This window comes from Fusarium venenatum, assembly GCF_020744135.1.
Source record: "Fusarium venenatum strain MPI-CAGE-CH-0201 chromosome Unknown EDB82scaffold_4, whole genome shotgun sequence".
Classification (NCBI taxonomy): Eukaryota; Fungi; Ascomycota; class Sordariomycetes; order Hypocreales; family Nectriaceae; genus Fusarium; species Fusarium venenatum.
In genome coordinates, this window is record NW_027072132.1 from 5160440 (window position 1) to 5184521 (window position 24082).

The window sequence follows — 24082 nt, forward strand, 5'->3', positions numbered from 1 at the left end:
GGGTAAGTTACATAAGGCATCAGACGATAATGAAATATTCAGATCTGATTATCAAAGTAAACATCCGAGTAACAGAATCCAAGTACCACATATGCAAAGCTCGTATTTATTATCGTAAGTTCAAAACTCTTCGAACATCGCTTTATCAACTGCACTATCTCGACTTTGTAATAGTTTGGTTAATTCCTTGTATAAGGTCAATGCTGGTTAATAGAAGGACTAGGAGCTTAAAAACCTTACATAACAAACAAATCTTTTCACTAATGACATATGTATCTCTAATAAGAGGAGAGAATTAACGTTCTTTTGACCACACCTATATGTTTCCCATCACAGTACGCCCAGGCAGATAACCCAGCACTTGTTTCCCCAGATATTGGTAGTTCGCGAACCCCCAGGCTTAGCCACACTAGCATTGTCCAATGAAACACCTTTTCTTGGGTATTTACAAAGCTGGTCTTAAGTCAAGACTATGGGCAATTCAATCGTGTGAAGCTACTTATAATAGCCAGTTACTCGTTGAAAAGCCTCACCATAAAATTAACAGTCGTTGCTGAAACAATTGTTGAGTTCCATAATTACTACCCAGTTTCCTGCTATGCATCGGTTCTGGGTACCTACAGGACTATATAAGTCCAGCGAACAAAACTTAACAAGCCACACGTGGCGGCACTGTTATAGGACGTGCGGCGGTTGGCCTGCATAACGCTTGTCAAGCACCAGCCTTTCTTTCCCTCGACGATCAATGTCTACTCCACTTCAACACATGGGCATTCTGGTTGCTGTTTTTTCCCCCGACAAGAATAATTAAGGTGGGATTGTATCAACAAACGACAATCTAAACAATCAACGTTGCGCTTCCATCGCAACATTCGACTTCCGAAGCGTGAATACACTAATCGACTTCACAAAAATTTGTCAACCTTTGCATCTCGCCATGGATGAATCTGAACGCCGAACCGTGAAGCGCTCGCGCTTCGACCAAACAGAACCAGAACCCAAGAGAACATCGCGATTCGACCGTCGCTCTCGCTCTCCTCCGTCGCGTCGCTCTGAATCTGGCAGAGATCGCAGCCCCGTCACGAAAGATGCAACCCCCGAGACGAAGAAATCTCCAACTGATGCCGCTGCTGCCGCTGGTATGTGTTTCTGTTTGCTCTTGGCGCCGTCCTGTAGACTTTGCGCCGACACGAAATTTTAACAACGACCACTGACATTGGTGATAGCTGCCGCCGCCGCTCGAATCAATGCCTCGCTTCAAGCTCGCAAAGGAATCCAGCATGTCGATGTCCCTCCCATCAGGTCCGCCGATACCGAATCACCACCGCCGGGACCAACTGCGACTCCCCAAACTTCGAACAAGATAGCACCTCCGCTCGACACTGAGATGTACGTCGCGGATGGCGACTACATTCAGGATATCGAAGTCAACGACTTGAGGAACCGTTACCTCCTAACCAAGGGGGCGACACAAAAAATGGTAAATACTCCTGATTCCAAAGCACTGATACTCCTAGAAGCCTTGTTTTGTCTTGTCTTTTACGCTTGAATCGAAAACATCATGCTTACACAGCTTGATAGCTCGCTTCAATACCCACTTCGTTGCTCCTGCTAACTCCCGCTTGATTAGATCAAAGATGAAACCGGTGCTGGTACGCAACCCCTCTAATGTTTTCATAGGATGCATTATTGACTAAGCAAGACATTACTACCCGAGGCAATTACTATCCTAATAAGACCATGGCCACGGCCGGTGTAAGTAAAGCAATCTGTTTGGGCGATGGCTATTCTAATTGACCATAGAAACCCCCACTGTACCTCCACATCACAAGCACGACCAAGGCTGGCCTCGAGGCTGCTGTCGCCAAGATCAACGAACTCATTCAGCAGGAGCTTCCTCAACTTGTTGACGAGAGACGTTTCCGCCGCCGAGACCAGGAGCAAGTTGAGCGCGACGAGTTTGGAAGAGTAAGGGTTTCACGATTGAGTTGTGAGGCGAATGCTGACAACTTGTAGCGCAAATGGCCCGAGGAGAAGATCCCGATAAGCTTGGAGCCTGTACATGGTTTCAACTTGCGTGCTCAGGTTGTCGGACATGGCGGTGCTTATGTCAAGCACATCCAGCAAGAGACCGGCTGCCGTGTACAGATCAAGGGCCGAGGATCCGGATACCTTGAAGCCGCTACTAACCATGAGAGCGACGAAGACATGTTTCTTCACGTCACGTAAGTTTGTCCATTTTTACACGAGAGCATCAAACCTGACATGCTTGTAGTGGACCTGACGCCAACATGGTCGAGAAGGCCAAGGAGCTTTGCGAAGACTTGATTGCCAATGTCAAGGAACAATATGAGGAGTTCAAGAGCCGCCCACCTCGCTATGGCGGTGACCGCTATGGAGGTGACCGTCATGGAGGCGACCGTCATGGAGGCGACCGTCATGGAGGCGACCGTCATGGAGGCGATCGATACAACGGCGGCGGTGATCGTAACCATTCCCACAATGGTTCACATGGATCTTACGGCGGGTATGGTGGTTATGGAGCTAACACAGGCGGTGCTGCCAACAGCCCAGTACCTGCTGGTGTGAACAGCCCAACTAACGCCGCTGACTATGCCGCCCAGTACGCCCAGTACTACGGCAGCGCAGACCCTTATGCTGCCTATGGCGGTTATGCTAAGTTAGTATCCTCAGATATGTTCTGTTTCTTACATTCCCATACTAACCGTTGGACACAGCTATGTCGCTATGTATCAGCAGTACTATGGTGCTCAGGCTCAAGCTCAAACTCAAGCTCCCGGCGCTCCTGGTGCCTCTGGACAATCAGCGTCACCACCCCCTCCGCCTCCAAGTGAAGCGGCTCCTCCGCCTCCTCCACCCAGCTCGGCGCCCCCACCCCCTCCACCTTCTGGACCTCCACCTGGAACTGGAGGTAGCTATGGCTCGGTACGTAGATCAGACATTGAGAGTGCTACTTCTTACCTTGCAACATCTCTGTTTCCCCTGATGTATACTGATATTCCCTAGGTCCCTCCTCCACCCGGACTTTAGTCTGTATTCTTCATATATGAGGAGTCAACCATATCCATGGTCACAAACTGAAAGAAAAAGCTAGCCGCTAGAGATGGAAATCATAGGCTCTGTACGTGAACGCTCCAGTTTGCATTGCGGAAAGAAGGGTGTTGATTCAGGTCTCATATACGATTTCGCGCTGTTGAGTAGGAACCCGCATCGACCATATTCACTTTGGAACGATCAAGAATAGCACTTCTGCTTTCCAGTAGGTCGCACAATTTGTTTTTAGAAATGACTCTATTGCAGGTCGAGAACAAGGACAATCGCTGTGAAGAAGGTGATGCTACCAGGACATTCGTTATCTGACAGAACTACTACACTTAGGGACAGATCAATGACATTCCCCTGTAATGATGTAGACACTAACAGAGGAAAGGCAATATATATGTAAATTCAAAGTGTGTATGAAACTACCTATCTACTCATCGAACTCGTGTGTAGTTCAGAATGATGGTCATAGCCATGCCTGTCAGTGATATTGAGGGGCTGTCTTATCGATAAGCACCGTGTCTTGGTCGCATTTCCAGGTCGGCTCATCCTGCTGCTTTATTTCACCTACCTACTATACAAGAAAACTTGAAGACGCGCAAAACGTCGCATTCGCTACATACACTTATACGTGACTTGCGTAAAATATGACAAGATGAGCCATCAACGATATCCTTCTCACGATCCTGTTAAGGAGCCCCATTCTATCTCCCTCAAAGTTCTTCGGTGAGCCAGGCATCGACTTTGCAACCCTGTTGTATATAGTAAGCTTCATGTAGCTAATTTGCTATCTGCTATAAAGACTCTCCCGCCCATCACTCGTCACGCAATATCCTATCGACCCTCCGCCCTCAGTTGGCGCATCTATCAAGCCAGCTCCGATCCCGGCTTCACTCGCGTACCACTCACAAGTCGCTTCAAACCCGTCCCCTTTCCTCCTCAGCCCTGTTGTCAATCTTCCGATATCGTTCGGCTCCGCATATGTTGGCGAGACCTTCAGCTGTACGCTTTGTGCGAACAACGATCTACCGCCTGACGCCGCAAAGAATATTCGCGATGTGCGCATCGAAGCAGAGATGAAGACCCCAGGCATGGGTGCTGTACAGCGTCTTGAACTCGGTCCACCCAACGGCCAGCCTGAAGCAGATCTACAATCTGGCGATACACTACAGAAGGTGGTATCCTTTGACCTTAAGGAGGAAGGGAATCACGTGCTCGCAGTGACAGTGAGCTACTACGAAGCAACGGAAACCAGCGGACGTACGAGAACGTTTCGTAAGTTGTATCAGTTCATATGCAAGGCATCACTCATTGTGCGCACCAAAGTGGGCTCGCTGAAGGCCGAGGACACCCAAGGATACGGGCGGTGGGTACTGGAAGCACAACTGGAAAACTGCAGCGAGGATGTGGTACAGCTGGAAAAGGTCGTTTTGGACACGGAGCCTGGCCTGCGGTATCGCGACTACAATTGGGAGGCGAGCGGGAGCGCAAGGCCGATGTTGCACCCGGGCGAGGTGGAACAGGTCTGTTTTGTGGTCGCGGAGGACGGAACCGAGACGGGAGTCGAGGTGACACCGGACGGGAGGATCATCTTTGGGTCATTGGGGATTGGCTGGAGGGGAGAAATGGGCAACAGAGGGTTCCTGGCCACTGGAAAGCTGGGGACTAGACGAGTGGCACGATGAAGAGATTCGGATATGACGAAGGAACGATACCCACGAGCAATTGATTAACTCGGTCAAAGATAATATACTGTCCACGATACGTGTTTACTTATTCGTGGGTTATGTTGACGATTACCAGTCTAAAGTGAGAATGGCAACTGCAAAACTAAGACTTATTGGCATGCTTGGGAACTATGGACTACACGAGGTTTAATTAAACCCAGGCCTTGCCACGTCGGCCTTGCGTTCAAACCTTGTACCATTGGACCTGAATGCGAATGTTAGAGGCCCTACAGGATCATAGCTGGGATAGGAGATCGACTGTGCGGACATAAGGTTAGTAATCAGTCACAAGGTCTAAACCCCTATCTTAAGGGCACCTGCATCCAGTGATGCGGTATGATGTGCTGCAGGAGATCGATCTATCTGTATCAGATTTCGGGCTTAATGTAGGCTTGGAAGTGAATCGTCAGAAAACCAGGGGTAGGGCATCACGTCAATGCTGGAAAACTACGCCATAGCTGGGTTAATCCTGGTCAGCTGCTCCCATTCATGAGTGTCACTGATTTGGGTGAGACGAAGATGTGACATGTAACGTGGGAATATGGCACTTCAGGAGTAAGTGGCGGATAGTATGACCTCCAAGTATCCGACAGCATACTGTTGTTGGCCGAATATAATGGGAGTAGGAGCGTTCATGGGTTGATTTCACGAGTGATGTCGAGAAGCGGCTGCCCTGGCTGCTTTCTGATTAGGGGCTTGCCTCAGCACTTTTGTTTCAACTTCAAAAGATTCTGTTCATGATGGCGAAGAACCCCTGGAGACTAGGATAAAGAGACCAGGCTCAGTAGCCGTGGTGATCAACCAGGATGGACAAATACCGAGCGACGCAGCACATGGCCCTAAGATCTCTTACAATTGTATTGCCGTGCTGAAGAAGCTAGAGAAGATAGTGTGATGGTATGGTTAGGGACGCAACACACGGACGGTTCAGCGCGGACAGTAACCTGAAACACACGACGCCGTCAAGATCTAAGTTGGGTACTTCCAGTGGGATGCGCATTGGCATCATTGGCCAGCCGTGCACTAAGCTCCATCCATGGTGCTATGTGAACATACCTAACGCCCATCGCCTTAGCTTGTTGATTCGCGAGTCACTAATGAGACGAATGTCAGTGTGGATGAAGAAAACAACTCGACTTAACCGGTACCGTTTTGCGTCAGGTCCTGGTAGACGGGAAGCTTGAAAGTCCAAGCGAGGCCGCCCATGGACCTGAGCTTTATGAAACTTGAGAGACGCCGGATCCAATGCGAAAGAGGGATGAGAGTGGTTATCTGGATATTCTGGTGCGGCGCTCTCAAGTCGAGTTGGCATAACGCAAATGACAATCGTCGCCATTACACGTAGGATCTAAGTATAGCACAAATAATCACCCCATAGCCCATGTATCTTGAATACCCCTGAATGCTATGGCATACTGTTGCTATTCTGGACTGCATCGGCTGGCATTGTCGAGATGGGATGGGGCTCAATAACCCCTGTCGATGTTTGTTTGTTTCTATTCTGCTTCTTTGGCGATTTCCTTTCTTGTCGATGAAAACTCCAAAGAGACACTGGGATTGGCCAACGTGAGCCCCATGTGTAAATAAGTATATTTTGCAAATCGAGGTAGGCGTCTGTCTCGCTTGTTTACTTTGTAGTGTTTAGCTAAACTAGGAGTCTTGATGGTTTGTTTGTACGTGTAGTTGCTGTACCCACCTTTCTCTCGTGTGCCATGTCTTAATTGTCGCCCTTTTTAGTGCTCTGTACCTGCATCAGAGGTTGGCTCGTGCTTTCGTATTTTATGAGATCCATTATTAGGGACGGGCGCATTTTTTTCTTTTGTTTTAGGCCCATCTTGGGTACTCTTGCTCTTGGGCTTCTGGCCTATGATTGATGGAGAAGGCCCCTGGACTAAAAAGCCACTGCCAGATTTGGCTACAGCTCGAGTGTCACTACCAATAGTTGGGTCCAAATTTTCTGATTTTTTTTCTGTTGGTTATGGACATTATGAGATGGCAGTCTGAGGGAGTTGCAAAATCATCTCTTTGAGGAAAGGGGTAAAGAAGGTACCTAGTCCAAGGAGTGAGGAGTGAAGTTGTTGGAGAAAATCAATCACCCGAGGATATGTTCAAGTGAAGTATCCCATATGTATGCGTCTGTAGTATCCTGTCCAATCATAGGCAGCCTTGCTTCGTAGCCGGCGTCAAGTCCTGTAAATGGAAAGAGCCATCCATTTCCATCCATGCGATCTACAGGGTTTTGTCGCTTTTGGGGTTTGAGACTGGCGGTCTCACCTGCCTCCCTTGTATAACTCGAGCGTCGATCTGAAAAAACGACGTCGATTGTTGGCAGTAGCCAACGACCGACTTTCTTTTAGGTAGAGAAAGTTGAGCAGGCAGGTACCGTTACTTAGCAGGAACGAGTAGTTACAGACCTTGCCTTTAACGGCTAAGGTCAGGTAATTTACTAAGAGAATCCACCCCCATTTAATCGTTCAACTGCATCCACAAGGTCTGATTGAGATGGAAGCTAGAAAAGTAAACTGACGTAGGCGGCCTAGCTAACTGCTATCAGTTGCCTGTCTTACAATGGATAATGAGAGGGAGAGAAAAGAACCGAAACGTCCCACGATGAGTGGGGGAAAAGCAAATATCAGAACCAAAAGATTGGGTCGACTGCTCAATGACAACAACAACAATAAGCCCTTGCTTGGATTTAGTCGAAAGACACCAAACAAAACAAAACAAAACGAAGCAAAGCAAAAAGAAAAGGAAAGAAAAGAAAGCAGAACAAAACAAAACAAGGACTTATCGAGACGGGCTGAGCGAGTCCCTTCAAAACAATGCGCCTGGCAATCAACATAGCCAAGACAATCGATACTTGACCAGCTAACTATGTTGCCCTTTTTGCCTGGCATTGTCGACGGAGCATCTGCAACATCGCTCTGCAGCTTGCCTGTACGAAAACGGTGAGGGTGGGACATCCATGAGGAAGAGTTGCATTGGCTTTTTTCCTAATCGAGGCATCCCATTAACACAGGCTACACTGCCGTAGCCAGAGGCTCCAATCGGGATTTTACTTGATGAGAGTTTGACGGTTCGACGTCCCTTGCCACCGAGTTTGATTGATATGTGTTCCAGAGAATGAACACAAACCACTTTATCTAATACCCGCACCGGCCGTTGAGCAAGCCGTGATTTCGGCCGGGGCGATATTAATGGAAGATCTCACTGGGGACGTGTGCAGTACACGGACCAAGACCAAGACCCTCCTCCCTGCCTACCTGCTTGCTTGCTTGCCTGTGGCCCCGGTTCTGTGCAACAACCATTTGCCTGACTCTCTTCGCCGGGCCACTTGTGCCGCCTAGGACCTGGTCTTTTCCTGGATATACAAACAACAGAGGCCATCCATCATCTCAAAACGACAGCGTGTCGCACTGTTCCTGCGGTTGACGAATGCCGCCCATCTGCTGATGTCAGGCACCAAGAGAGATGTGACCTAGGAAAAGACAGCTCATCAGTTAGTTGAACGAACCAGCGGTGATGATTACCATCTCCCACATGGCCACGGTATCAAGTCTGCACGTATCCGGGTGAAGGAAGCATTTCGATGCAGACGGATACAGCATACCGCATATGCACATGTATCTATGCAGGCACACCTAACGACCCATGGTTGACTGACGCCTCTATCATCTGCAGTGTTGCATTTGCAGCGTGGCCATTCTGTCGGATCCATTACCTTGGGAATTTACAACCTCAATCTGGCTTGTTGTCATCTGTTTCCTTCATACCTAGTGGAGTTCTAATGGTGAATAAACCCATGTGTTGACGATAAGCACCCCAACCAACAGCGTCCGCTGAAGGATACTGTACTGGCTAGCTGGGGTTTGCTCAGTTAATGTGGCACCGCAATCCTTGGTCGACGGAGCAGACAGCGATTAAGTGGATTCATTATGGAGAGCGGGAGGAATATTCATAAAGCCTGGTTCTGGAGGTCGGACTGATTCAAGACCCGGAACTACCTAGAAAAGCAACAACAGCTGGCCTGCAGCATGCCACAAGCGCGACTCTGCAGGTACTATTACTTCTTTCAAACAAAGCAGACGGATAGGATGAAGTGCTCAGGGCCATATCCGCATGATACAGGAGACCCTGGTAAGCAGCAGAACACATCAGAAGGGAAAAGACATCAGCAATATCCATATCCATCGTGGGCCGTAGATCCGCCGGTGCTGAGGTCTTTCTTGCTCGCCTGAAACCCCTGAGACTTTTGTGTGTATGGGTGAGGAAATCGACTTGAACTCAAGCACACGCTCTGGATTGATGGCTGCGGGAATCTACCGAATGGTCAGCAGAGTCTGGAAGACGACGGCGTGCGCCTCAAGATTGACGGCTCGCTTTGTTTAGGGAACCGGTTAATTTCCATCGACCCCCAAAAGTTTAATCAGCCTGCTGTAAGGTCCAGTGCAGCTACGTAAGTTATTAATTCTGGTATCCTCATTACGTTAGTAGCCTGCTGCCAGTCAATACGTTGGTCTTGGTCGCATCTTGATGTCGCTTATTCGGCTGTAGATGATACAATGTATGTAATAACCCTTGTCGGCCCAGCCCAAGCCAGGTATATGATATACCCGGCTGTAAGACGTACGTAGGCAAACACCTTCCATTTCAGTGCAGTTGATATTTAGACAAAAGCCGGCGGTGAGGTAAGGTGGTCGTTGCAAACTGATTCAATGGATGGATGGCTGGCTGGCTGGCATAAAGTCACATATGGACTCGTTCCATCAGTTCATGGATTTGGGTCAGCAGCTGAAGCCCATCCGCGCACGCATTCATTTCTCAGTGGTCCCTTGAAAAACGGTCCCCTACCTCACTGCAACCCCACGGCTTTAGGCGTGTGGACGGTGTGGCAGCCGCTACGAGCCATCCCGGGAAACCCCTGGACCAATGCTCAACCAGGCCTAAAAAGCTGGAGCTCGGGCGTCCTTCTCCAGCCTTTGGAGGGTCGAAGCCGTCAACAGATGGCCCTGGACCCTGCCTACAATCACTCACTAACCCACTTGCGTCAAATGTACACCCTGGTCTGGTCGATGCTCACCTCGCTCACTGTTGTATCTGCTTTTGAAACGGGGTATTCGATACCAGCCTGAGCAAGTACCTATCTGTACCTGTACCTGCACGAATCTACTGCCTAAAAAGTTGTGAACGAGCACAGGCAGATCGACACTGAATCCTCGTTCTTTCTCCTGGGCCCATCTCTCATCTGCGTTCTACACTCTCTCTCTCTCTTTCTCTGTTTTTATCATCATCTTTTCCTTTCATCTCTGGTTCATCTTCTTGGTCGATTTGCTCAGGCGGCTTCCTGGTGTTTTCTAATCGCGTCTTTTCTTATCTTCGCAACCAGCTTCTTGTGGTTCCAGTTGGCCCTGGGCTTGTCCACCCACCTTGAAGCTAACTTTTGGCACCCGTTGTAACCGACCTCTGAGCGACTGGCTCCTCGCTATTGCTCTGCTTTTTTCGATCGGGTCCCCTTTATTCACCCCATCTCGAGTCTCTTTTTGGTCCAAATTCGGTCTCAAATAACGACATAGTTTCGTCGGTCGAGAACGTTTACGATTGGATCTATTGTTATCGCTACCTATCTCGTACTCGCCTGATAAAAAAAGGCCCTGGTGCTGGTCCTATCTTTCATGACCTAAACTGCAACCCCAGCAACCCAACCTGATTTTGTCGATCGCCCACCTTCAGGTCACAACCACCGCCATACGAACAGCCCAGAGCGAACCAGCCGACGGCTTCTTCGACTCATCCTCCTTCTTACGCCTCTCCATTCGCTCCAGTCCTGCGTGCTTGGTGGCTTATACACCACGATTGACATGTCATGGAGAGCTCATCGACCCCTCTCGCCGAGTATTTCTGGATCGCTGGTGTAGAGTCGGTGTCCTACCACGATCCCAGCTCCCAACCCGCACCTGTCGCCGTTCCCGTCGAGTCCACCATTATCGAAGATGGCGAACCCGAAGATGAATGGACGAATGGCGAACAGCCAAAAACGAACGCACGACACTCGCGACAGAACTCTGCTAGCCGTCTGTCTAAGATGTCTCTCACCGAACGGTTCTCGATACAAACCCTCGACGACACAGATGGCAACACCAAGAGTAACCGCAGCAGTGCCACTATTCGTGCTGTGAACCCTCCCGATTTCAGCAATGGAAACGAAAACAGCAACGGCAACAGCCAAACCCCCGCTTCCAGCGGTATTTTGGGCGAAGGTTCCATGCTTATGGGCGACTTCGACTTCGACAAGGCCTTGGTCAAGTTTGCAGCTGAGCGCGAGGTCTTTCTTGAAGACCTTACCTTCAGCGCGGGCGCAAAAGTGCAGGCTCGGGCACCAATGGTGAACCCTCGGATGGAGAGAATCCGGGCTGAAGAAAGTGACAGCGGCAGACTGAGTCCTCTCAGAAGCATTAAGGGTAGCATCCGCCGCAAGATGAGCTTTAGGGATATGAACAGCGTGCGCAAGCAGCCCAGCAACAGGATCAGCACAAGCCGTGCAGGTTCGTATTCTCCCCTTTCAGGCTTTTGTGTTATTATGTAGCCGATCCCTCAATAGCCTTTGCTAACATACAATTACAGCCTCCATCCGAACCACAAGGCGACTCAGCAATTATAACTCCGTGATTCCTCCTCCCGAACCCCTCAATACAGATCCCGATATGCATCCACTCAAACGACGCTTCGAGCCGGTTCTTCTCGACCGGTACCCTCCACAGGAGGCTGGAGATGAAATCTCCAGGCGTGGAAGGTTTCCCGACTACGTGCCCATGTTTGCTTTCCCCAACGACATCCAGATCGTTTCATCCGATGACAGGCCGCGATCCACATGGCATGGTTTTACCATGACCTCAGACGATAACTCAAAATTGTACGGCATCACAATCATCATCTGGATTGCTCTCAACGCCGACGTGGCAGAGGATGTTGAAAAGAAGTGCGAGGAATGGCGCCAGAGCCACATGTCCGAAGAAGAACGAGAGCTGGCGGCGAGCTTGGGTGTCCGATTGGCAGGTGAACGCACTCACCTCTCGCAGCTCCTGGCAAAACTACCTACGATCCCTTCAGGTTCACCGGCTCGTGAGAGGCTCGAAGACGAGATCAGTACAGTCGAAGAGAAGATCACCCTCATGACGGACATGCTTAGGCCCCTGAGACATGGTGCCGCGTCCAAGATTGAGGGCCTTACTGCTGGCGAAAGCGGGCTATGGGTGCCTCGTGCGTACGGTATTCTCGGCCGAGACGCGGGTAACATGTCTTTCTGGAAAGAATGGCTCAAGGCTATTGTCACACCCATGACTGATGGGAGTGTGCTAAGAATACCCCCGAGCTCGCCAAGAGTTGGACGCTGGCAACCTCTGGAGCGATATGTTGTCAATCTCTGCACAGAGGCGTTCAACCCCTTGGGATCTAAGACTCAAGTTGAATTAGGAGTGCGAGAACTGCGTCTTTATGCCCGGAAAGAAGCTGACAACGAGACCCCTGGCTCTCGGACCATCGATATCTATGCACTGTTCCGTTGTTTGTCACTCGAGAATATTGTCGCTCTGTTCGAATATGCCATGTCCGAATCCCGAATTATCTTCCTATCTTCTCACACTAGCATGTTGCATCTTGCTTGTCACGCATTGGCAAATCTCTTGTACCCTCTGAAGTGGTCTAGCATCTTCATCCCCGTGCTTCCTGCACGCCTTTTGTCAGCCCTCGAGGCACCTTGTCCATATATCGTGGGCATTGAGCGTCGTTACGATAATATCGAACTACCTGAAGACGATTATGTGCTCGTTGACTTGGACAAGGACACTATTGATGCTACCTCACAACCTGTCCGACTTCCCCGCCAAGCGCGCAGGAAACTTATGTCTCTCCTGCAAGTCGCAGCCCCTCACAAGCTTCGATATGGAGTTGCAACCGGACCCCCTCCTTATGCTATGGAGTCATTCCCTTACGACGCCTTCTCGACCGAAAATGGAACCTTGTTCAGATCTGCGACCCCAAAGAGTACCCTTGGCAAGTGGGTGTCTCAGAGCTCTTCAGGATTTGGGGAACCGGATCCGCCAAACGAGATCCAACCCCCAATCTTCAACGCTTTTGCTTCAGCACATGTTGAGAATGGCAAATCAGACCGGCCCAGCACAAGCAAGTCTGGAAAGACAAGTCCCCAATCATCTGTTTCTCCTGTTTCCATAAACTTCCCTCCTATGCCCTCTACACCGGTGTCTCGCAGCGACTCGGGCTTCGCTCTTGCATCTACACTTCGGGAGAAGCGCTCGGGTCATTTCGGCGAAGAAAAGATGCGACGGAGCTCTTCCTTCGGCATCGACAAGCACCCGCCATTCCAAAAGCCGGGTATGCCCTTCCTCAATGGCCATCAGGCCAACCTATCTATCTCAGCCATCTCGGTAGAATCTCAAAATTCTGTTATTGGTGGGGCAAATGGTGGCTATGGAGGTGGAGGATATGCTCCATCAACGTACGCACAGTCAACGCTTGCAGCATCGACTATAATGCCCAGCATGCAGATCCAGCCTGTACGAAACACAGAAACCACAGTCTGGGTTGAGGGACACTGTTTCAATTACATGCCAAAAGATAATACCTCCATGTGTACTATCTGTAATGATCTAGCCGAGGGAGATGGTGTTTATAGATGCACTGGTTGCAAGATCGTTTCTCATGGAAGGTGTCTTGGGTTCTGTTCACTCATCTGTCCTGAGGCTTTTCATGCTGACCGCGTGCGTGCGGCATTTGTCCGTTGCCTTGCGAGTCTTCTATATACTTATCGTAAGTATCTTGGTCGACCTTCGAAGCAGCAAAAGGCCAACGGCCAATTGTATGCCTTTGACATGGATGGATTCATCAAGAGCCTTCCGCACGATCAACACGACTACGCTGCTATGATGCGTGAAACACAGTGTAAGTTTATTCCTAACCTTTTGCACTCTCATTCTTGGTTAATAAGTACCTAACTCTGAACTATAACAGGCTTCAATGAGTTCATTCATGACCGAGAGATGCAGCCAGCCAACGATGCTTCAATCCGTCTATTCGATGAAATCATCATGGCCAAGAAAGCTCGAGGACGTTCCGGTTTAGCGACTGGTCTCTCCCGCCTCTCCACCCTCCGTGCTTCCCATGGTGCCTCGACTTACGGTGGCTTCGGTCCTCCCCGCGGCGGTTCCAATAGTAAGATTCCCGCTTTCCTCGGTGACATATCCGATCACATTTGGCGGACTGCTTCAGTGCCACTACCCAAGGGCAACTTCCCCGGAGAGTACAAGACTATTGTTACTCGCACTCCCGCCCGCCTTGATCGGTCTCTGATGCGAGAACCTCGGTCTATTCAAGGTATGCCCCGGGTAGAGCCGCGGGGTACGCGTGGGCTCATTCGAAAGCAAGTTCCCAACATGTTTGGCACGACACCTCCTACTTGAGGATAGAGAATGTACAGAGATCAACTATAGCAAGCAACTTGACATGATGATAAGTTGCGTCACTGACCGTCTATCAAACGGAGTCTTACCCTCGTTTCAAGTAAGCGAGGCAAGACTGAATCACAAATTGAAAAGCAAAAGCAGGAGAATATATCATGTACGATACCACGTTCTGTAATAATCTAGGCGAAAATGATATGAGGAGTGGGGAGGAAGAGAATTACAGTCAGCAGGCCCAGAGGACGGCGACAAAATAAGAAAAGTACTCAATGGTGAAGGCTGTTAGAGGTTGGACTGCCCAGTCTTGCCAGATGAGCAGCCGCCGAGTAGAGCAGCCAGAAAAGGAAGAAAGAGAAAGAAAGATGAGACACAACGTCTCGTCCATGATAGACATTATTGGATCTCTAGTCTGTTTGAAATGGCTAGATGCAAACTTTGGGCTTGACCTTCCATACAAATACACATACATATGCACAATAGGTGTCACCAGCATAAACATTAGCATATAGGGATAGGAGTGTTCACTTAATCAAAGGTTAGGTAGGGTGGGGTGTTAAAGGCTATACAATTTATGTAAAGGGACTTGTCGATATCTGTTTTGTCCCTATGGGAATGCGCCCCTAGAATGCGGTTTCTCAATGTTAATATTAGACATAGAGCTTTGTTCCATAATTTTCCTAAGAATGTCATAGCAAAGGTATTCTCATCTCGTCCAGTCCTGCCTAATATGATGCCGACACTTTTCTCGTGCTAAGTGGTCCTGCGCAGCTTCTCCGCCTTCTAAGCGTTAAGGTCCAGGTCCTCCCAATGAATGTCTTTGAGAATCTTTCCAACAATATATGAGTAACGCAAGTGTCCGTTCGCAAGGTTGCTAACGTTGTGATTCTCGACACCGTCTGCGCCCTGGATCTTTTGAAGGCCTGCAAGCCCGAAATGGATGTTGGAGGTACGGTATAAGAACCCAAGGAGATAGTCGCTCTCTGAGTAGACGTTGACCAGACGGCCAGATACAACACTCTTCATAGTCAGCCAGACACGGCTCTCTGAAGGAGCTGGCGTGCCCATCAAGACCACCGAATCGATGAGACCAAACTGGCGACGCTCAGCAAGTATCATCAGACACACGTAGATAGCTCGAGCTGCTAGGCTGAACCCGACAAGAGACACTGGGCGGTCACCTTGGATCTTGCTGCGCATGATTGCATCTGCAAGAACTGTACCAGCTTTCTCGGCGCGAACCATTCCCATGCTCCAGGGGTTATCGATGATTTTGCTCACTTTCATGAGTTCCACTGGCCAAGTTGCCTCAATAAGATTCTTGAAAACTAACATTGTGTTAGTTGTGTCTATTTGCAGGCTTTCTGGGTATAACGTACTTGTTCGCGAAGAGATAGCTTGTTTTGCTGCAGCCCAAGCGGAGCTCCTGATAACTGTGTCAAGGGCAGTGCCTATGTTGGCAAGAACATTCATCTCCCATCGCAAGATGTACACTTCCGCATTATCACCAAGGACCTTCCAATATCCTGTGAGATTTTCTTTGTCAGTTACCCAGCCGTTCATAGCAATGACCAGGCGAAGGCGTCGGGCGATAGACGGAATTGCCGTTGCATCCACATAGTCCCCCTGAAAATCACACCGGAGAGGCATAAGGCCGAAGTCTTGGATCTCGCGAGAAAACGATTCAATCATCTTGCAAGTTGGTCTCGCGCTGTAGATTCCCAGCATTGAGCCAGTAGATGGTCCATTGTCAGCCATGGGTCCCAACAACCCTGCAGCTGTTGGGAGTCGCAGGCCGTGTCCGCCGTGCACCGTCCCGATCCCTACGGCGATAAGCTGTGTTCCAAGTCTGAATGGGCCTGTCATGGCAGCGATACGTGCCTTTGATTTCAGGACCGGCTTATTCTCATCCTGGCTCTGCTGTGAAGCTTGCTCGATAGCTGAGTCTACTGCAAGTTGGCTGAGTCCTTGTGCGATTCGTTTCTCTTCCTCATGTAGGACTTTCAGAGGAAGATTGAGAGATGAAGTAAGGTTGAGAAGGGTCATTCGCGCATATGCAAGATACTCCTGGAGGGAAATGACAATTAAGAGTGAGATATGTAGTAGGAGCTTTCGTTTCTCTAGTGGCAGAGTCCAGAGAGATGTCGGAATAGGGGGGAACCGTCGGGACAGCTCGCGATCGACGTGAGCTGAAGGAGTCTTGGGTGGACCTGATTCTTGTAAGCACTGGTCCATCTTGATTGACTAGAGAAGTTATATGGGATTAAAAAAATATATAGTGGCCTTTGTCAACTCACCGATAGCCAAGGTCAGACCTCCGCGACCCTCCCCTCTTCCACCACGTGCGGAACGGCCACCTCGCGCACCTCGTGGGTTGGCACGGCCACGACCACGGCCACGCATGTTAGATTGAGAACCGTTAGGTTCCGTGACGGTGATATCACGAAGACGCTGTAGAAAGATTGTCTGCCACTTTCTGAAGAATATTAGAGCTTCCTTCTTCAGCTCCCTGAGTTGAGGCGTGATGGCCTCGGGCTCCTCATCATCCGGGGACTGGGTCGTTATTTTGTCTGTTGGCACGGGTTTGGGGATGTTTTTGCTCAAATTAGAATGACTTGGGTCTACATTCTCCTTGCCATTTGTCTGAAGCGACAGAGCCAGCCAGTGGTGATGGCCAATATCGACATTTTCAATGTCACTGAAGTCACCTAGAGTAGGAGTGACTGGAGGCGAATCGAAAATGACACTGATATCATTATGAAGTTTCTCTGTAATAGCTGTGATCAAAGTTGTCAGATCGTTTTTCTCAGCGACAGAGAGGTTGCTAGTTAAGTCGACTGGCCTGCGAGGGACCGAGCTTGTTCGCCCGCCGCGGGTCATGATGCCGCCTTTGTATAGTGTTGGCGATTTTGCTATCAAGATATGGAGGAGAATGAGAGAGACTACAGTCGATTTGCAAATACTTGCTGCAAGTGTTTGTTCTTCTCGCCCCTTTTTTTTGGTGTAGGACCGTGAATATATGAGTGTTGTGTATGACAGGTACTGGAGAAGTTGGAATGATTTAGTTCCTGAGAAAGAGCTTCAAATACTAGTGAGTAGAAAAAGAAGGAGCCATTAGATGTAAATGTTTGGCGTTTCTTTGTTTCGCAGGTAGGAATGCAGCTCGCGAAGTGGTATCTCATTCACCATAAGTGAATGTCAAACAGAGGCCGTAAACAAGGAGCCGCTTTGACTGGTGCGTATGCAGTTGGTATAGCAAAGATGAGTGAACAATGAAGTAAAAAGACCAACAAGAGAATCAGAAAAGCGAAAGAAGGAATACAAACAGATGGAAAAGATGCGATTCAATAGATGAAGGCAGTCACAAAGAAGGGGAAGGAATGCTGCATGCCAAACGGAAGGAGTGATACAGATGCAGTCACGAAGTTGCTTCAATATCCTTCTTGATGTGCATGTTGGAAGCCACAGTTAATTTATGAAAGAACGAAAGGGAAGTGGAAGGTGGTTGGAAGAACGAAAAGAAAAGGAAGGATGAAGGGAAGAGAAGGGAAGGAAAGGAAAGACGGCAGGAGTGAATGCATGCAGTGCACCTTGAGAGAATGATGCTTCACCGGCGCTTTTGGCAGTGTTCGCCAGCTGGCAGGCGGATGTGACCGACACTGGCAGCCGATTCTTCTGCCAGTTGGCCACTTCTTTATCCAACCCTCTCTCCCTGTCTCTGAAGCTAATCTCATCTACTTTTAGAAGGGGAGGGGGAACCATGGATACAGCAGTGTCACAATATGCGATGCAAATGAAGTCATTAGCCTCACTCATCCCACTTCCATCTCTTTCTGCCTGTCTGCTACTCAAGTACCTGTGTTTTGCATATAGAAATTCTAGTGAGAATCGCTCCAGCTCGGCTACATGCGCCAAAATCTTGCATGCTACTAAAGAACTATGTGTAACCCGACAAATTTTTATGTTTGCTGCCATCTTTCATCTCGTATCACTGCATTCTGCTCACCGCGGTCTTTCAGAAATGTTGGTCGTAACCAGGTATTGAGCAACAATAAAAGATACATATCTATCTCTGATTCAAGACGAAGAGGGGTTGCAACTCCGTAACGCCGTGTTACTTGAACCCGCAAGATGTTCAGTGTTGGGTTCTAAAGGAATTGGAAGAGATATCAAGAGTCCAATCAAACATATAATTTACAGGGTTTTGAGAGTAAGCAGCAGCAAGTGCAGTATAGGGGCAAAGGGTGTAATTCCAGCTCTATAGTCATCATCATGACCAGATCTGGACACTGAAGCTTCTGATCGTGACGCACGTTACTTCGGCTTTGCTACCCGGTGCATCGTGGCTAATTCATGTACAAATCAGAGTGTTGTGTGACCATATCTCGGTCGAGCCATCGGTGAGCACGATATGGGTCGTGCGGATATTTCGCCAAATAGGTGGTGATGGATTGAACTCGTTTGTCTCCCGCTTCGAAACGTTAACGGAAGCCTCACTGTTGATGCTCCTAATAGGGCACACGCAAGAGATAGGAGTCCCTGACTCTACCAGAAAGCACGACTATCAGATTCATGTAGGTGTCAACATCCTTCCATTTCATGGTATCTTTGGTGTGCTGGTACAGCGAACATCGGAATAGGATTTCCGCAAAGAGGGCATGATACATTGTTCCCCATATCCCAGTCACTATCATTGTCTTCGTCATCCTCATACTCGCCTTCTGACACAGGATGTTCATGGTCGCCAACCTGTCCAATGCCTTGTTCTTCTTTTATCTGAAAGGGTTTCAGCACTTCATCTTGACGTTTAAACATGACAGAAATATCTCTGCCTACTCCCGTTTTGTCATCCGCTGCACCAACTACCATATTTGTTACACAGATGTTGAGCATCTGCAAGTTCCACCGCTGTCCCCTTTCTGGCGACAATCGTCGTAACAACGGTAGCAGAGCATCAGAGACGAGCTTTTCTGCGATATGTTCTATGTCATCCTTGAAGTCAAACACATAGTTTGGCAATGGTCCTGAACGAGAAACTCGACCGTATGCCTGCACTTGTGCGGAGTGCAAATATGCCCAAGACCTGAGTGACAAGCGCAAAGTCTTGGGTCGAGCAATCCATTTTTGTGCTCCCGGGGTGTCTGTTCCAGGCTCAACTACAAGAAGGTCTACTCTCATTCTGCGAACGAGAGAGCAAGATAGCTTGTGTAGTTCTTCTGTAATTTGCGCCATGGTATCCAAGCCCTTGTAAGTATCCTCGATACTAATCTGGCTTGGCACGTTGCTAGCCTCCTTGACCTCAGTTCCGTCAACTCCATGCAGTAGGCCCCAGATCCGGGTACCTACCCCCTTCTCTGCTCCAGGTCCCATTAATAGAGTCTCTATAGTGGCGGGCGAGATACTGGGATGAAGACGAACATCGGCAACGGTAACAGGGTTATCACTCAACTCTGGAATTTCGGATATGCCTCTACTCATGTCAGCTCCAGCATGGGTTCCTAGCGCCTGAACAGTCTTGAATCCTAGCCCAGGTATCCTTCGCAGTTTATGGGCGTCTACAAAGGCAATCACCTCATCCTCGGTAGTCGCTAATAGTGTTGTTTGATTGCGAGGCTTATTCTTGCTACCCACAAGCTTGCTCAGCATCTTATTAGTCGAAATACCACAGGTGCTAGTGAACCCATATTTTTCTTCCACCTGGAGCCGTAGGAACTTGGCGAGATGCGATCCTAATACGAGGCGTAAATAAGCTGGACTTTTTGGATCAGGGGTTGGAGAGGCTGTGCCTTCAACACAGCCCGCGATGCTCGTTAGATCGCACTGGAAGCCCCGTTCAGGGTCATTTTTGGAAAGAAAAAAGAAGGAATTATCCAGAAATTCTAGGTTGAGGCAAGAAAGGTTGTATTCGATGATGTCGGTTACGTCTATACGGCGATAAGCCTGGTCAGTGACCGTGTTGGAATTTGAATTAGATGCAACACAATAACATACCCATGAACACCTCATCAAATCCTAGACGCTCGGCCTTGTTGTTCCATGAAAAGGTTTTGAAAAAGTTGAATAATGCTTTGCTCATATCACGAAAGGGTGTGAGATCTTCACCGTCTACAAGGACGAGGTCTGGGCACTTGCGTCTGGCTTCGGAAACGGACATGAGCTTTGTGAGACCACGGGCACGAGCGTTGTAGTTGCATGTTGCCAGGCAATTCTTCTGCTTAACGCCCAAAGGGAACTTCTTTAGCTCTGGTTTCTTGTTTTCAAAGACCTGCGCGTAGAAACAATCGTAATCCTTTTTCGATAGGTCAGCATGGTTGTGAAAGGATGGGATGACTGGAACGAACGAATTGTAGTATGATTCGGTCATCATTCCGCCGAGGCCTTTTCTTGCTGGGCGGCTCCATTCTTTACGCTGACTGGCAGTCTGAAGAGACGGCGGGCATGTAAGTTTCAGGTTTGATGTAGTCTAGAATTGAGAGAAGACTTCCAAGGTCAGTCAGAGTTGTAAAGGTGTGGTTTCGCCCAAAACGCCGCTTCGAAATTGCAAAATCACTATTAAATAGACGATGGGTTGATCAATAGGTAAAGAGTAGAGAGAGACAAAGTAAAATTATATTAATTGCGATATTTCGAAAGTTATCATTCACGATACTATAACCCAGACCCTGCGTCTGCCCGCTGAGGCTGCTGCCCACATGTGCCTGAGGTGTCGATGCGTTCCTGTCCATCAATGAGGAAGGGAGGTATGGATGTGACTTACAACACGGGCTTGCATATATTTTCCAATTGATCCCTTCAATCAGTTTTGTCATCACTCGAATCACGTTGACCATAGCAGTGTTTTCAAAGTTGGGATGCCCATTAAGACATCAAATGTTGATATAACTTCACTTCTTTGTTATTGCATCAACTCTCCACAAGCGCGTCCCAACAAATCACCATCACAAATTCCACATAGCGGTGGACATGCATGAGCAAGCCAGTAAAGTAGGCGACATGTCAGTCATCGATCCTCCTGCAAACGCCAATACCTCACCCTTGCTTTGCGCGAGACGTAGACGGAGACGATAGAATAGACGCGATTCTCGTCCGGACATGATTAGAATTTATCTAAACCCGCAGGACCAATTGATTTATGTCTGCGGCCCAGTCACTCGACTTCGCTTCTAACTCTCTACTCTGATCCCCCGCTGTGATCCTTGTCGCCGTTTCGACCATCCACAGTTAAGCTGTAGCCGCCCAAGTGAGTGCTTCATTCGCTACAAGAAGGCTGTCTGGTCCCTCCAATCACACCAGCTCCCAACTTTGAGAAACGTGCATCGCGACGGGCAGACGATGCTTACCGCAATTTGTTTGATTCTGAACTGCTTATGGTCCTTGCGTGATTGTTATGAGAATACACTCGCCTTTGTCGGCTCTAAATGAATGTAATTTCAAAGAGCATGGCTGAGACTCTGGGAACAAGGACCGGCCTTGTCTGAATCATGGCTTGGAGCATGGCTGAGCAACGTCCCCACAAACGTTAGTTCTTTGTTCTCGACATATCACAGAACCATTATTTCAACTTCATTCTGATTGTCAATAGACATCACCATCAACCATTCTCGACTCCTCAAGCACGAACCTACTACTGTCAAAGGGATGGGAACAATGACTGCCCTCTTGCATAGACGCCAGAGCGAGTGAGAGAGCCGATCTGTTAGCCGCGTGATTGGACCTGGTTGGAAGTTTACCAGGATCACACTTCTACTTGGGCGCTTGCGCCTCCAACGTATTCCACCAAGTCGTTGTGACGAACCAACCACAGCACGCCTCAGTGACATATCCGTCAAGTTCCCAGAGCAAAATCCTCCTCAACCCTCCAACTTTCGCGTCTACGCCATAGAGGATTATCACACTGCATGCATAGCTAGGGGCGCTTGTTTAAGTCCGAGGACTGGGTCAAAGAAAGGATCATTACCCTGGTTCTGTCTCCCCGCCCACAATTGACCCAGTGTGATGCATGTCTCAATGTCTATCATCCTATATAGACGCAATGTCCTCGTTTCTGTGTTGTTTGTTCGTGCTGTTTCTGCGTTTTGACATTATATCAATTTACTGATCCCTGACGGTTCCGATCTCTCGGTAACAGCGTCTTCGGCTAGACCTGTTCGACATTGTTTGCCTGTTGGTTCATAGACCCAGCCACCTGCAACAGTGTGAGGGTAATCTGGCAGCCCATCTTTACTCTCAAGTGTTTGGTATATCAGTCCCCTTGGCCCCTCCATCAACCAGGTCTGGCCCAGCATCATGGCCTCTTCTCAAGCTCCTCCCAAAAAGCCACGGCTCTCCCTTCAGATCAAGACATCATGTAGTCCGGTTACAATATCATCAAGGAGTTATGCAGTTGACCCAAAAGACCCAACTGCCTTTAATACGTTGTCCAATGTCTATGTCACCACCATTGAAAGAGCTACTCCAGCCCTGCCTGAGCCTATCACCGCCATCAACACCCTCCAAGCATTCAGTCTTGAAACTCCTGTGGAGCGTCAGGACCCAAAACACAGAGTTGTCACTCCTTATGTCGCTTCTTATCCCGAGACTCCCTCATCTGATACAGCGCCATCACCACACCCGGGGCTGGAAATCAACTACCCCAGCACTATGACAGCTACACCTCCCCTCTCTGCTGGACCAGTCGATCCTCACACCAGCAAAGCCTTTAGCTTCTCACCTGCTGATATATCAGCGGCTCCAATCCACAAACCTCACTCACATGCCGAGAAGCGCACGCTTTCTCGCCCAACATCCCTGGCGGAACTGAATGTACAAGCGCCCTACACACATCCCCGCTCACTTCACAGCATCTTGCGCAACTCGCCTCTTCCACCACCCACTGCCATTCTTCCACCTTCACCCCGACGGCAGTCACGACGTCTCCAGGACAAGGCAAATCGACGAGTGTGTTACAACAACCCTCTGACTCAGGAGATTGTGACAAACAAGTACACAAAGTCCCATATTGACTTGCTTGTGGAAGAGGCCTCGCCTCACTCTCCGCCTTGCGTCCCTCCACAACCTCAAAATGCCATCGATTTGGCTCTCGCATTCATGCCCAATGAGATTCAGGATGGTGGGCAAACTCCCGGACCTTTTGAGGATATGCGTCGCAGAATGACGGGCCTGGGTGTGCCAAGTACGCCTGGTTCGCCCATGTCTCCCGCAGGGCCAAGGGGTATTTCGAAGCGAAAGAAGAAGGAGAAGAAGCGCCGTTGGGTATGGACAATCGGGCAAGAAGATGGCGATGATGATGAGCATGTGGGAGGTTCTATCGCTGCTTTGAGGGCTGAGGCGGCCAAGGCGAAGGATGCTGATGAAATCAAGACACCTGTGACCGCCATCAGATCTCCCCCCTTCACTTTTCTCACAACGCCGACACCGAGCACGGATAGTTTCGAAAGCTTGGATAGCATCCTATCTGAGAGCAATGATATTGAGATGTCCGATACGAGCAGTTGTCTCACAATACCCGAAGAATCTCGCCACATGACTGCAGAGATGGATCTGGACATCAAGACGCCGGTCGCCCAGCAGGATGATGGGGAAAGCTCAGATATGCTCCTCCTACCAGATAACAATGTTGGTGGGCCTGGTCTGAAAAGGGACTCTCCAGTGCCACCAGACTTATTGCGTACAGAATGAGCGGGTTTGGGGGAAAAGAGATGTTTTGATTCTTTGTACTTATTGTATTCATTGACCAGTTTTCAATGTTTGGTGAAACGGGTGTATTATTCTTATTTTTTACTTACCTTTGGGGGAGACTGGACATCATGATACCGTACGTGG

The 24082-nt window shown here is 49.0% G+C and overlaps 6 protein-coding genes across 6 annotated transcripts; 4 read left to right on the forward strand and 2 right to left on the reverse strand.

The window, feature by feature from the left end:
• Positions 1–937: 937 nt before the first annotated feature.
• Positions 938–3051, forward strand: EDB82DRAFT_530240 (uncharacterized protein; the record flags this gene model as incomplete). The annotated part of the gene is made up of 9 exons (XM_025738821.1): positions 938–1139; positions 1227–1480; positions 1631–1652; positions 1703–1755; positions 1804–1968; positions 2017–2225; positions 2276–2680; positions 2739–2946; positions 3028–3051. 9 exons carry the CDS (start codon positions 938–940, stop codon positions 3049–3051), a joined length of 1542 nt encoding a protein of 513 aa, XP_025593543.1.
• Positions 3052–3718: 667 nt separating this feature from the next.
• EDB82DRAFT_530241 (uncharacterized protein) lies at positions 3719–4748 on the forward strand (the record flags this gene model as incomplete). Its single annotated transcript, XM_025738822.1, has 2 exons — positions 3719–3789; positions 3866–4748. 2 exons carry the CDS (start codon positions 3719–3721, stop codon positions 4746–4748), a joined length of 954 nt encoding a protein of 317 aa, XP_025593544.1.
• Positions 4749–10315: 5567 nt separating this feature from the next.
• Positions 10316–14376, forward strand: EDB82DRAFT_336160 (AEX-3 domain-containing protein). The gene is made up of 3 exons (XM_025738823.2): positions 10316–11332; positions 11412–13745; positions 13815–14376. The coding sequence occupies exons 1-3, from the start codon at positions 10654–10656 to the stop codon at positions 14261–14263; spliced, it is 3462 nt and encodes a 1153-aa protein (XP_025593545.1). The 5' UTR covers positions 10316–10653; the 3' UTR covers positions 14264–14376.
• A 667-nt stretch (positions 14377–15043) lies between these two features.
• Positions 15044–17140, reverse strand: EDB82DRAFT_530243 (uncharacterized protein; the record flags this gene model as incomplete). The annotated part of the gene is made up of 3 exons (XM_025738824.1): positions 15044–15588; positions 15640–16470; positions 16558–17140. The coding sequence occupies 3 exons, from the start codon at positions 17138–17140 to the stop codon at positions 15044–15046; spliced, it is 1959 nt and encodes a 652-aa protein (XP_025593546.1).
• A 1471-nt stretch (positions 17141–18611) lies between these two features.
• EDB82DRAFT_541634 (uncharacterized protein) lies at positions 18612–20897 on the reverse strand (the record flags this gene model as incomplete). The annotated part of the gene is made up of 4 exons (XM_025738825.2): positions 20602–20897; positions 20252–20549; positions 18884–20184; positions 18612–18821 (listed from the first exon to the last, which is right to left on the reverse strand). The coding sequence occupies exons 1-4, from the start codon at positions 20659–20661 to the stop codon at positions 18612–18614; spliced, it is 1869 nt and encodes a 622-aa protein (XP_025593547.1). The 5' UTR covers positions 20662–20897.
• Positions 20898–22546: 1649 nt separating this feature from the next.
• On the forward strand, positions 22547–23938 carry EDB82DRAFT_480862 (uncharacterized protein; the record flags this gene model as incomplete). The annotated part of the gene is made up of 1 exon (XM_025738826.1): positions 22547–23938. The coding sequence occupies one exon, from the start codon at positions 22547–22549 to the stop codon at positions 23936–23938; it is 1392 nt and encodes a 463-aa protein (XP_025593548.1).
• Between the last annotated feature and the right edge of the window lie 144 nt (positions 23939–24082).

Coding starts and splice junctions, on each gene's coding strand:
- EDB82DRAFT_336160 (XM_025738823.2), top strand. CDS start 10,654: ATGGAGAGCTCATCGACCCCTCTCGCCGAGTATTTCTGGATCGCTGGT. Junction 11,333..11,411: donor GATCAGCACAAGCCGTGCAG/GTTCGTATTCTC, acceptor ATACAATTACAG/CCTCCATCCGAACCACAAGG. Junction 13,746..13,814: donor TATGATGCGTGAAACACAGT/GTAAGTTTATTC, acceptor GAACTATAACAG/GCTTCAATGAGTTCATTCAT.